We start from the raw sequence: 12,432 nt of genomic DNA on the forward strand, positions 1-12,432 counted from the left end.
ATCTATAGTGTGTACTTGTCTCACTCCAGAGCATGTGTCATTTCTGTCTGCGGCTTCATTCCTCTATCAGCAGGAGTCGCTTCTGACAATATTTCCTGACACCAAGAGAAAGAGAAAAAGGAGACAGGGGAGGGACTTCCAGCTGGCTGACAGCCTCAGCTCTGTTCCTACGTGCTGTGTGGAGTGGGTGTGTTTCTTCCCTCCAATCAGCTCTAAGAGCTCTCTTCACTGATCTCTGCAGAGTGCAACCTCAGCACCTAGCCCCTGCTTTCTGAAAGCTCAGAAAAGCTGTATAAATTCTGCACTTTGAATGGATGTAGAGAAGAGAAGACTGCAGATAAACTGGTACAACTTATGACCTTATCACCCGTGGCTTGTCACTTTACTGGGTATATGCAAGTTTAGAAACCACTCGCACATGCAAACTGTGTTTACCTTTTTGGTATACAAGCAATGTGTCTTAGGCATAAATGCAATTTAAAAAAACTGCTAAGAAAATAAGGGTTTTTTTCTTTTTATTTTTTTTTAGAAGGGGAGACCGTCTCTTTCCATAAACTTTTACAAAGGATTTCAGAATTGTATTTTGTGTACACTGCCTATGGTGCATGCACTCCCAACATTCGTATGTCGAAGTGTAGCCAGATGCCAGGATGATGCAACTCCAGTGTGCAGATGTGGGCGTTACATCATCAGTAAGAAAAAGATGGGGGGAGGCACCACTAAGTGGAGTATTACAATGGATACGTTTCTTTCGAACAGTTGAAAACATTTAAAAGTGTGAAATTCATAGGCTCATCTGAAGATGTGTGGTCTGGCAGTTCCACTGAGAGTGAGTTCCTGGGAACGGTGTCACCCCAAACGCCACTGGAGATCCAGCATGGGACGCGGAGGCGGACGTGACATCACCGGTGTGGGGCGAGGAGTCCAGAGTACTTAAATTGTGGAAACAGGAAAGGCTACACACTCGGAGCGGACGGCTCCTTCTGAAGGCCTGCTGCCCCCTGGAGGGGAGCTGCTTAAATACACACTAAACAGGCTGATTGTGCTGGGTCTCTGCTGCCGTGGAACTACAAGGGCCAGCAGACCAGCAGTAATGTAATGGGGAAATCACATAAAAAAAAAAAAAGAGTCCCTAAATTAGATTTATGTAGCGAGTAATGCACATTTTATTGTCTCATTGTAAGAAGAAAATTGATTACACAAAGCACTATATGAAATCAGAATAGACATAATATCCAGAGAGATGAAAAGAAAGTTTGGAACAGGGGGAATGGGGAGACTAGTATAAACACTTAAACTCTATATTGTGGAAACCAACCACCAACCCCCACCAGAAAAAGAATAAACAATGTCCAAACTATTGTGTGTGAAGGGGCCCACTGTGAAAAGAATGAGATAATGTGATTTCTAATGGAAAACCAATAGTACAATAATTATACCAATAGACTATATCATTATGGGACTATGGGGGACTATAAAGAGGAGTGCACCTCAATTTCTTCGTTGAGTCCTCCTGGCGAAAGGGTATTTAAGGAATAAATCCACAAGGTTTCCTGTTGACATTAGATGTTTGAACCGTTCGGCATAAGGAAGGCTACTGGGAATGGCTTTAACTTTTTCTATAAATCGTCCATGTTCCCCAAAATGCTTGCAAAGTGTACGAATGGTTCTACATACGTAAAAGAGACCACAGGGACATGTCAGGCAATACGCCACAAACTCCCTTGAGCAGTTGTAGAACTCTTTAACAGTATATGTTCTACCCTTGACCGTGAAGGTTTTCTGACCATTGTGGACAAACTGGTAAGTGGAACATGTTTTTTTATGGCATTGAAACATGCTCACTAGTGGAATCAACATAGTAAAATGAGGGGTGGGGGGGCTTTTTTTTTATTTTACTGGGAGCTACTTTGCTTTTGACATTTCTCACTTTCTGATAAGATACCTTGGGTTTGATGGTGAGGGACAGGTCTAGGAAAGGGTCTTCCAGAAGAATGGACCAATGCTTGGCTAGAATACTTTCCATATGTTTGAACCTGTTGTGGAACTGGGTGGTAAATCTAATTGGCTGGGGATCACCGGATGATCTAAACTTGGAAGGGGGTTTGAATGCCTGGTGTGTAAACACCTCCTGTACCAGGGTATGAGGGTACTCCTTCTCCAAGAACTTGGTCGCAAGAAGTTCTCCTTCATTGAGATAATCCTCATCCCAGGTACAGTTGTGGCAGATCCTGTGAAACTGACTCTTGTGGATGTGGTCTATCCACCTGGGATGGTGGTAACTTTGGTAATGGATAAAAGAATTACCTGCAGTGGGTTTAGTGAAATTGCTAGCAGGAATCTGTGAGCCACTGTGAAAAAGTTCTAAGTCTAGAAATGCTAGTCTGTTGGGGTCCTGAACATGGGTGAAGGTAAAACACCAATGTATTTTGATTGCAATACTGGGCAAAGGATACCATGTCTTCCCTTTTGCCGTCCCAGATAATTATGATATCATCTATGTAACAACCATAGTATATATGTGCAGCAAAGGGGTTGTTTTGGATAATGTGTTGGAGCTCCCAGTACCCCATGGTCAGATTGGCATAGCTGGGAGTAAAATTGGCCCCTATAGCTGTGCCTTGAGATTTGTATGTAGAAAACGCGGTCAAATAGTGAGCTTGTCTGGGATTAGTCAGTGGATAGGAAGAGTTCTACAGCCCTCAAGTCTACGTCATGAGGAATGGAGATGTATAAAGATGCTACGTCGAGGGAGACCCACAGGTACGTGGGTTCCCATGTGTAACAAGCAAGCATCTCTAAGAGGTGTGTACTTTCTCTAATGTAAGAAGGTAAATTCTGGGCCAAGGGCTGGAAGAAAACAGTCAACATATATGAAGAAGCCGCTGATGACCCTTTCCATAGAGGGTACAATAGGATGTCCTGGTGGGTTGTATGGATCTTTGTGTATTTTGGGTAGGTAGTAAAAAAAAGTCTGGTCTTCAACCAACCTTTGCTGATGAATAATAATTCTGTTTTGGAAAATATACTATCTGTGAAGGCTCTGTGGGCTAGAGCAGAGGCTTCACAGGTGTATGTGGATAGTGGGTCCTGAAGAAGCTTAGTGTAAGTGTTGTCAGAGTAATCTAAGTGACTCTTTGATTTAGTCAGACCTGTCTTGAACCACAATACTACCACCATTGTATGCAGCTTTATTGATAGTGTTGGTATTTTGGGCTAACTGATCGAGTGCCTGTTGTTCGGATTTGGTAAAATGACGTCTCTTGCCAGGTGTGGCTTTACACTTTATCAGATTGGAGTATACCACCTGGTAAAATGTCTGTATATATGGGCCCTTCTTGTGAACAGGGTTGAATATGGACTTGGGTTTCAGATGGTATGTTGGATGGGTGGTGAAGTGGGTGGATGTTGGGTGAGCCAGTCAATGTCCTCATAATGACTTTCTGCATATAATTCTTCCAGATCTCGAAGTGCTGGAAAGTCCCTTTTGACAGATTTTTCTACCTACAATCACAAGACACAGCTATGGGAGCCAATTTTGCCGCTAACTATGCCAATCTGACCATGGGGTACTGGAAGCTCCAACACATCATCCAAAACAACCCCTTTGCCGCACATATAATGTACTATGGTCATTACATAGATGATATCATAATTATCTGGGACGGCACAAGGGAAGACATGGTATCCTTTGCCCAGTATTGCACTCAAAATACATTGGGACTTTCCTTCACCCGTGAACACGTGCTATTAAAGAATTCTACAACTGCTCCAGAGAGTTTGTGGTGTATTGCCTGATGTGCCCCTGTGGCCTCTTATTTAGGTAGAACCATTCTTCCACTACGCAAGCGTTTTGGGGAACAGAAAATTTATAGAAAGAGGTAAAGACATACACAGTGTTTCGAGACATTTTTTAGATAATCAAAAATCCACAGATGGTTTACAGGTATGGGTCATTGAAGCCCTTCCCAGTAGCCTCCCTCATGCAGAATGATTCAAACATCTATGTCAAGAAACCTTCTGGATACCCTTTCGCCAGGAGGACTCAACAAAGAAATTGAGGTGCACTCCTTGTTATAGTCCCCACACCCCCATTTGCTATATCATCCTATAATGATATGGTCTATTGGTATAATTATTGTACTATATTGGTTTTCCATTAGAAATCACATTATCGCATTCTTTTCACAGTGGGTCCTATAGTGTTAATACTAATTTCCCCATTCCCCCTGTTCCAAACTTTCTTTTCCTCTCTCTGGATATTATGTCTATTGTGATTTCATATAGAGCTTTGTGTAAATCAACTTTCTTTATACAATGAAAACATTTTTTATCCTTCTGTGTTTTTTAAAATAATCAACATTTTTTTATAATGATAAAAGATTTTTTGTAATAGTTTTTAAAATGTGTATTGCAATATATATTTTATTTATTTTTTGTTCCTCTCCATTATCTGTACTCACTACATAAAATTGATTTAGGGACATTCATGTGATTTCCCCATTGCATTATTGCTGGCCCTTGTAGTTCCACGGCAGCAGCAGCAGAGACACAGCCTGGTCAGCCTGTTTAGTGTGCATTTAAGCAGGTCCCCTGCAGGGGGCAGCAGGCCTACAGAAGGAGCCATCAGCTCCGAGCTGTACCCTTTCCTGTTTCCACAAATTGAGTGCTTTGGACTCCTCGCCCCGCACTGGTGACCTCACTTCCGCCTCCGCGTCCCATGCTGGCCCAAGGCGGAAGCACTACTAAATATACTACTTATTAATCCCCTTTTTCTCTTCAGTTTTGTTATATACAGGGGTGGAGACGCTGAGCAGTGCTCGCCGGTGTCTCGTCTAAAGTCCCAAAACTGCCCAAATTTTCTCTTTTTCTGCACTACACAGGAGAGCCAGCCTTCCATCTCCAGTGGCGCTTGGGGTGACACGGTTCCCAGGAACTCAGTGGAACAGCCAGACCACACATCTTCTGATGAGTGCATAAGCTTTACACTCTTGTGTTTTTAACTGCTTAAAATAAATGTATCCATTGTAATACTGCACTTAGTGCCCCCCCCCCTCTTTCTTGTATATGATACAGAGCATGAGCACTCTCCGAGGATGACCGAATTATAGTGTGTTCAGTCTGCATGGAAAGCAGATCCACCTTATACCCCGTATAAACAGTCCAAGTGACTCTTTAGCATTTGAAATTGTAGAGCACCAGCCTCCCATCCTGCTTTTTCCTTTGTTACATAATCAGTGGCTGCCCAAAAGCAGAGCCAAAAAACATTGGACTGAGAAGAAGCCCGGGGAAAAAACTGATGCTGCATACCTGGTGGAGGGCAGGTGCTCGTGTGTTATAATGTGAAATAGAGTACCACTTTAAATTGAGAATGCATGAACTCAACTTTTTCTGTGAAAAGAATAAGGAAGGGGTTTCACCTGGTGAACTTGTATTTCCACTTTCAGGGCCTCCTGTAGAGACTGCAGCTCCATCCTCCTTTCTCCTGTTTCCTCCAAATGCTGCAACTCTAACACACAGGGCTTTTCACAGAAAGAAAAGGTCTTCCAGGATTTAAACCTGTTGAAAAATAAACACAAATTAAGTAATCACAGATGTTTTTGATGACTATCGGTGGTGGGTAAAAGGAACAGAAAAAAGCGTTTAAGTACTTCCACTCTAGCATTAGTCAGAGAAACCCATAGAACTTTCTACTAATCCTGCCTTCACAGCCTAGGGTTGAACTGCCTGATCATTCTGGACATGACAACGAATTGCCACATAACAATCAGGAAATCATACATCCACATTTATATTTTATGTAAGTGTTGCCAATACCGTAAATAAGCTGGCCTTGGGCACAAGGAAAACAAACACTGCATTGGTATCTTGATAAAGTATCTTGCAAACACAGTTGTAGAAAAGTACTGTGCAGTGTCAACTAACTCCTTCTCTATCAATACACATACATGACCTTTCAAATTTCTAAGGTCTCCCATCAAAGCCATATAGCAAATTTGCACATTAATAAGGGCCGATTAATACCAATGCATTATTACAGCAACACACCCACATTTTAAATGGCACCCCAAATTACTAGCACAAAAAATAAATAGCGCATGCTAGAGATGCACAATTCTGGATAAAATGAGAATCACTTCTTTTTTGCTTAGAATAGAGAACACGATTCTCTCTGTAACATCTTTTACATTATACAAAAAAATTGGGCTAACTTCACTGTTCAGTTTTTTCTTAAAATTCATTAAAGTGTATGGTTCCCCCCCCCCCCCCCCCAAAAAAAACTGAGTTTTAAAGACTTCTGTTCAAATACAGTGGGACATAAAGGATTGCATTGATCGCCATTTTATTCTCTTGGGTCTCTGCTTAAAAAAAAAAAAATTATATTATATATATATATATATATATATATATATACACACACACACATATACACACACACACACACACACATATATATATATATATATATATATATATATATATATACACACACACACATATATATATATATATATATATATATATACACACACACATATATATATATATATATATATATATATATATATATATATAAACACACACACACACACACATATATACATACAGTACAGACCAAAAGTTTGGACATACCTTCTCATTCAAAGAGTTTTCTTTATTTTCATGACTATGAAAATTGTAGTCACACTTCAAGAGGTAGTCACCTGAAATGATTTTCACTTCACAGGTGTGCCCTGTCAGGTTTAATAAGTGTAATTTCTTGCTTTATAAATGGGGTTGGGACCATCAGTTGTGTTGTGCAGAAGTCAGGTGGATACACAGCTGATAGTCCTACTGAATAGACTGTTAGAATCAGGGCTGTCTTTAACACAGGGCAAAAGGGGCAGCTGCCCTGGGTCTTGTCATTGTTGTGGGGCTCAAAGCAGCTGCTCCTTGAGCCCCCAAATAGTTGATAAGTGGATTCAAGAGGGCCCAAGAAATTTTTTCGCCCAGGGTCCAATGAAGAATAAAGACGGCCCTGGTTAGAATTTGTATTATAGCAAGAAAAAAAGCAGCTAAGTACAGGAAAACGAGTGGCAGAAGAGACTTGTTTGGGCTAAAGAACACAAGGAATGGACATTAGACCAGGGGAAATCTGTGCTTTGGTCTGATGAGTCCAAATTTGAGATCTTTGGTTCCAACCACCGTGTCTTTGTGCGACGCAGAAAAGGTGAACGGATGGACTCTACATGCCTGGTTCCCACCGTGAAGCATGGAAGAGGAGGTGTGATGGTGTGGGGGTGCTTTGCTGGTGACACTGTTGGGGATTTATTCAAAATTGAAGGCATACTGAACCAGCATGGCTACCACAGCATCTTGCAGCGGCATGCTATTCCATCCGGTTTGCGTTTAGTTGGACCATCATTTATTTTTCAACAGGACAATGACCCCAAACACACCTCCAGGCTGTGTAAGGGCTATTTGACCAAGAGGGAGAGTGATGGGGTGCTGCGCCAGATGACCTGGCCTCCACAGTCACCGGACCTGAACCCAATCGAGATGGTTTGGGGTGAGCTGGACCGCAGAGTGAAGGCAAAAGGGCCAACAAGTGCTAAGCATCTATGAGAACACCTTCAAGACTGTTGTCAGAAAGCTTAGTCTTTAAGAGGTTAAACTGTCCTCCTTAAGGCTGCATTCACACTTGAGCGTAGCGTTTTTTAACCGCGATTTTACCGCGATTTTTTCAGGCGTTTTTCATTGACATCTATCAAAAACGCTGGTAATCAGCCCAAAAAGAAGCTCATGTACTTTTTTCAGCTACAGGCGTTTTGCAAAACGCTCAGATGTGAACAGGGGCCATTTAAATGAATGGGGTTTTACTTGTTGGGCGTTTTGGAAGAGTTTCTTTTGAGCGTTTTTGGAGCTGAAAACGCCCAGGTGTGAATGGAGCCTTACAGATGGAAGTTATTTCCTTTGAGCTAAAAGAACAAAATGATACACTGTAAAGCATTGTGTTCATAGTTATCTAGCAGCCTTAACAATGTTGATTTATATATATATATTATATATTTTTCTTTTTTTTTTTTTTTTTTTTTGACAGCTGTGAGTGAGCAGAGAACTGCTCTGTATGAATTGAGGAAATACCATTTTAAGATTGTGATGGAGGGGTGAATCGAAATCGCGATTTTCTAACAATTAATCATGCAGCTCTAGTGCATGCCTGTGTGGTGGTGCATTGGCAGCCCATCAAAATTGTCTGTCTTAACAGACCGTTAAAGCAACACAGCACTAAAATGTCAACAGGCCCTAAACGTTACAACTTCTAAACTTTCTCCAGACTTTGGACACATCCCATTTACAAAAACGTGGTTGTCTACTGCTGACAACATAGGATTTACATGCAAGTGTTGAAAGAAATGCATACAGTATCTCAATGTGTTATTTCTGAACAGCAACCAGATTTAAACCTTCCTTCCTGTCAATTTATGACAGGGCTCGACAAACCCCAGGCGCCAGGTCGCATTGGCGACTAGAATTAGCAGCCTGGCGCCTGTGCTACACTGCGGCAGGTGTCTTGTCCCAGACACCCATAAGTGCCACGCTGTCTGTCAGCTGTCAAAACGGAGCAGATTCTTCCTGTATAGTTCAGGCTCCGTCCTGTCACAGGCGGAGTGATATCAAATGCACTCCGCCTGTGAGGAGACCAAGAGATACAGGAAGCATCGGCATGCTTCTTCCAGCGCTGCTCCTCACACTCTCCACCAGCAGTACCCACCAGCATTAAGTCACATGTGCTAGGGGTGCAACAAGCCCCCAGCACATAACTGTAAAAATCCCAGCATGTGCAGCGTCTAGTTGGGAATCATCTTATCAACCCATTCAGCCAAAGACCAAACTGCTTAAGAAGCGAACATTCGGTTTATTTTAATGCAATTTAATCATTGAGAAATTCAATTCAATTCTAATTCACAATCAAGGATTGTAAACACATTTGGCTAAAATACATAAAGACTTGTAAACCATAAAGTGTCTTCTATAAATGTAACATTAGGACAGGAAGAAAGTGTTGCCATAGCAACCTGTCAAGTGGTTGCTTTAAATTTTCTTCTCAAAGTGAAAAAATGAGATTTGTAATTTTATTGGCTGTGATAGAAACATTGATGTGCCCCTGTTAGAGAAACATTCCTAAAGTTGTATACCTGTCACTTTGTAAAATCAATCAAGATTGCTCCAGGAATACCTTACCATACATCCCTTTCTTCGCCTCCCTCCCCCTTCCCCCTCCCAGTGCTTGGAATTATATTACAGCACTCTGGGGCAGTTGTAATGTAAAAGAGAGCTTACCGATAAAAAAAAAAAAAAAAACCTGTGTCCAAACCTGTCTTTTTGTGATTCCTTTGTTGGGGTTCCATATACCCACACGGGCCGTTCATGAGGCGGAGCCCTGAAACAGGTGGGTCGGGATTCATAGAGGACCCACTTTGTGAGGTTTAATGACTATCTGCGATTAATGCCTCCTGTATGCCCCTTCGATGTTATCAAAGGTAGTCAGTTGTAATTAGGTTTCATATGCTTCTTGGTTTCAGACTGCTCACATGTATATTAAGTTGTGAAATGGAAAACTTTAATAAAAACATTAAAATACAAAAAAAAAACCTGTACAGTACAAGTACTTGTAAGCAGGAAGGATGCTGCATATGTACAAACAAATATGGCGGCCACCATATGCGCCTACAGAAATACAAACTATACAAACTATACAACGTTTTTTAAGTACACTGACAAAATGATTTGCGTTAACCTGACCGCATTCATATACATATCTAAAGCCTTTAAAAACAATATACTAGGGTGCCCTTTAGGGCTTATTCACACCATCTCTGTTGAGCTGGGTAGATCTGTACAGATCAAAGCAAGCTCAATCCAGTGGCATTTTCTATGTGCCCCACACTGCACTTAGGTTGGTTTCAAAGCATTGACATGCTGCATTTTTTTTTTTTTTTGCATTGCACCTCATGTCAACACATTTCACCACACCATGTAAAAAAAACTGCTCAGTGCAAATTAAATTCTATTTTATGATTAATAGAATGTGGTTTGCACAATTTGCATGGAGCACTTTATGATAAGTTAAAGATAAATGATAGCTGCAAGCAGCACTTGAAGGACCTTATTCATTAATGGCCTCTCTCTTAAAACTCCACTATATGGGACATTTTATTATTTAGTATAATTTGTGATTGATGCTTTAAGCGCTGTGATTCAAGGGGGATATCCCCCTTGGAAAACACGTTGACCCTGTGTCGTACGCGTAGGGGAGGGGCCTGGATGGTGTCTCTGTCTTTACTAGGAAGTGAAGGAGCAGTGAACATTGTTTCTCCATTCCCACCCAATTGCCATCACACTCTAATACTTGGGATTGCAATTAACCACTTAAGCCCCGGAACATTTTACCCCCTTCCTGACCAGGGCCTATTTTGCGATTCGGCACTGTGTGATTTTAACGGACAATTGCGCGGTCATGCGATGCTGTACCCAAACGAATTTGACGTCCTTTTATTCCCACAAACAGAGCTTTCTTTTGGTGGCATTTGATCACCTGTGCAATTTTTTGATCATGCGCTATAAACAAAAAAAAAAAAAAAGAGCGTCACTTTTGCAAAAATAACAATATTTTTCACATTTTTTTTTATATGAAATTCCCCCCCCCCCCCAAAAAAAATGTAAAAATCAAAATTTTGTAACATTTTCGGACAATTTGTTTTATGCTACATATGTTTGGTAAAAAAAAAAAAATAAAAAAAAAAAAAAAAAAAAGTCGCAAAAAGCGTATTTTGATTGGTTTGCGCAAAAGTTATCATGTTTACTAACAAAGGGAAAGATTTTTGTCATTTTATTTTTACAATAAAAAGAAAAGAGAAGGTGCCTGGCCCATTAAATAAAAGATTGTTGAACCTGCTGCCCTTTTAATTGTAATAAAACAATAAATAGGTATATATCATAGGTAAAAAGGCGCTGGTAATCTTAATATATCACGTGTTGTAAAAATTAATAAGTGATTTAAAGTGTAATATATGTGATTAAAAATTGCTACAAATATATATATGATCTACTATTGGTGCAATTAGCAAAGAAAAGTGCATACCAGTGCAATTTCAATTCAGAAGTGTTTGTGCTTCTCAAAGTAAATTAATCCACAAAGGTGTGGATCAGTGAACCAATAAATAGATATATAAATAATTCCATACAAAAATCACATAAGAATATATAAAAATATAAATATATAAATGTGCTCCAAGTAGTATTTAAAAGTCCAGGCAATAGCATGCAATCAAAATTGTGCTTGGTGGATTCTTATTAATCCCTTCACAGTGCTCCAGGTGCTGGGATGTGACAACCGTCAATTAAGAAGTGCTTGTGCTTCTCAAAGTAAATTAATCCACAAAGATGTGGATCAGTGAACCAATAAATAAATATATAAAGAATTCCATACAAAAATCACATAAGGATATATAAAAAAGTATAAATATATAAATGTGCTCCAAGTAGTGTTTAAAAGTCCAAGCAATAGCATGCAATCAAAATTGTGCTTGGTGAATTCTTATTTATCCATTCGCAGTGCTCCAGGTGCTGGGATGTGACAACCGTGGCCTCTTACCAGCTAGCAGCAGGTCACAAGGACCCCCAACGCCTGTGATCCCTTTATTGGGTGGATCAAACCTCTCCTAGATTGCTTGGATCTCTGGCTCCTATATTACTCGAGTTGGACCATGTAGTCCCCCCATACACATAAAGATATAGAAGAACAAATAGCCTCCAATAGTGAAATACTGTTTTATTCTCCAAAAAACATACACTATAAGGTGACAATTAGCCTCTTACTATTTGTTGTGCCCTCCTGGCACTGGGCAATTCGGCAGTACAAAATCGTTTTTTTGGGTCTTAGGAAGATATTCTCCGGGGATCTGCAGCACCCTGTATCTCCTTTCCCCCTTCTTTGTATTGCAGCGGTGGATGTGTATCCCAGCCTCTGTTCCGAATGCCTCTGTGTGTTACTTCCGGGTTAGCATTGACCACAATGCATTTCGCTTAACGAGCGTCCTCAGGCATGCTATTGCCTGGACTTTTAACACTACTTGGAGCACATTTATATATTTATATTTTTATATATTCTTATGTGATTTTTGTATGGAATTATTTATATATCTATTTATTGGTTCACTGATCCACACCTTTGTGGATTAATTTACTTTGAGAAGCACAAACACTTCTGAATTGAAATTGCACTGGTATGCACTTTTCTTTGCTAATTGCACCAATAGTAGATCATATATATATTTGTAGCAATTTTTAATCACATATATTACACTTTAAATCACTTATTAATTTTTATAACACGTGATATATTAAGATTACCAGCGCCTTTTTACCTATGATATATACCATTTTATT

At 40.2% G+C, this 12,432-nt stretch overlaps 1 protein-coding gene across 1 annotated transcript in view; it reads right to left on the minus strand.

Moving 5' to 3' along the window:
• PHF21A (PHD finger protein 21A) overlaps nucleotides 1–5,489 on the minus strand; it is a 156,716-nt gene extending 151,227 nt beyond the window's left edge. The window contains exon 1 of the mRNA XM_082270006.1: nucleotides 5,421–5,489. Within this exon, the coding sequence (XP_082126132.1) occupies nucleotides 5,421–5,474 (54 nt within the window). The 5' untranslated portion in view covers nucleotides 5,475–5,489. The remainder of the gene's footprint in view (nucleotides 1–5,420) is intronic.
• Between the last annotated feature and the right edge of the window lie 6,943 nt (nucleotides 5,490–12,432).

This window comes from Pelophylax lessonae (genome assembly GCF_965119305.1).
Source record: "Pelophylax lessonae genome assembly, chromosome: 10".
NCBI classification, from domain to species: domain Eukaryota; kingdom Metazoa; phylum Chordata; class Amphibia; order Anura; family Ranidae; genus Pelophylax; species Pelophylax lessonae.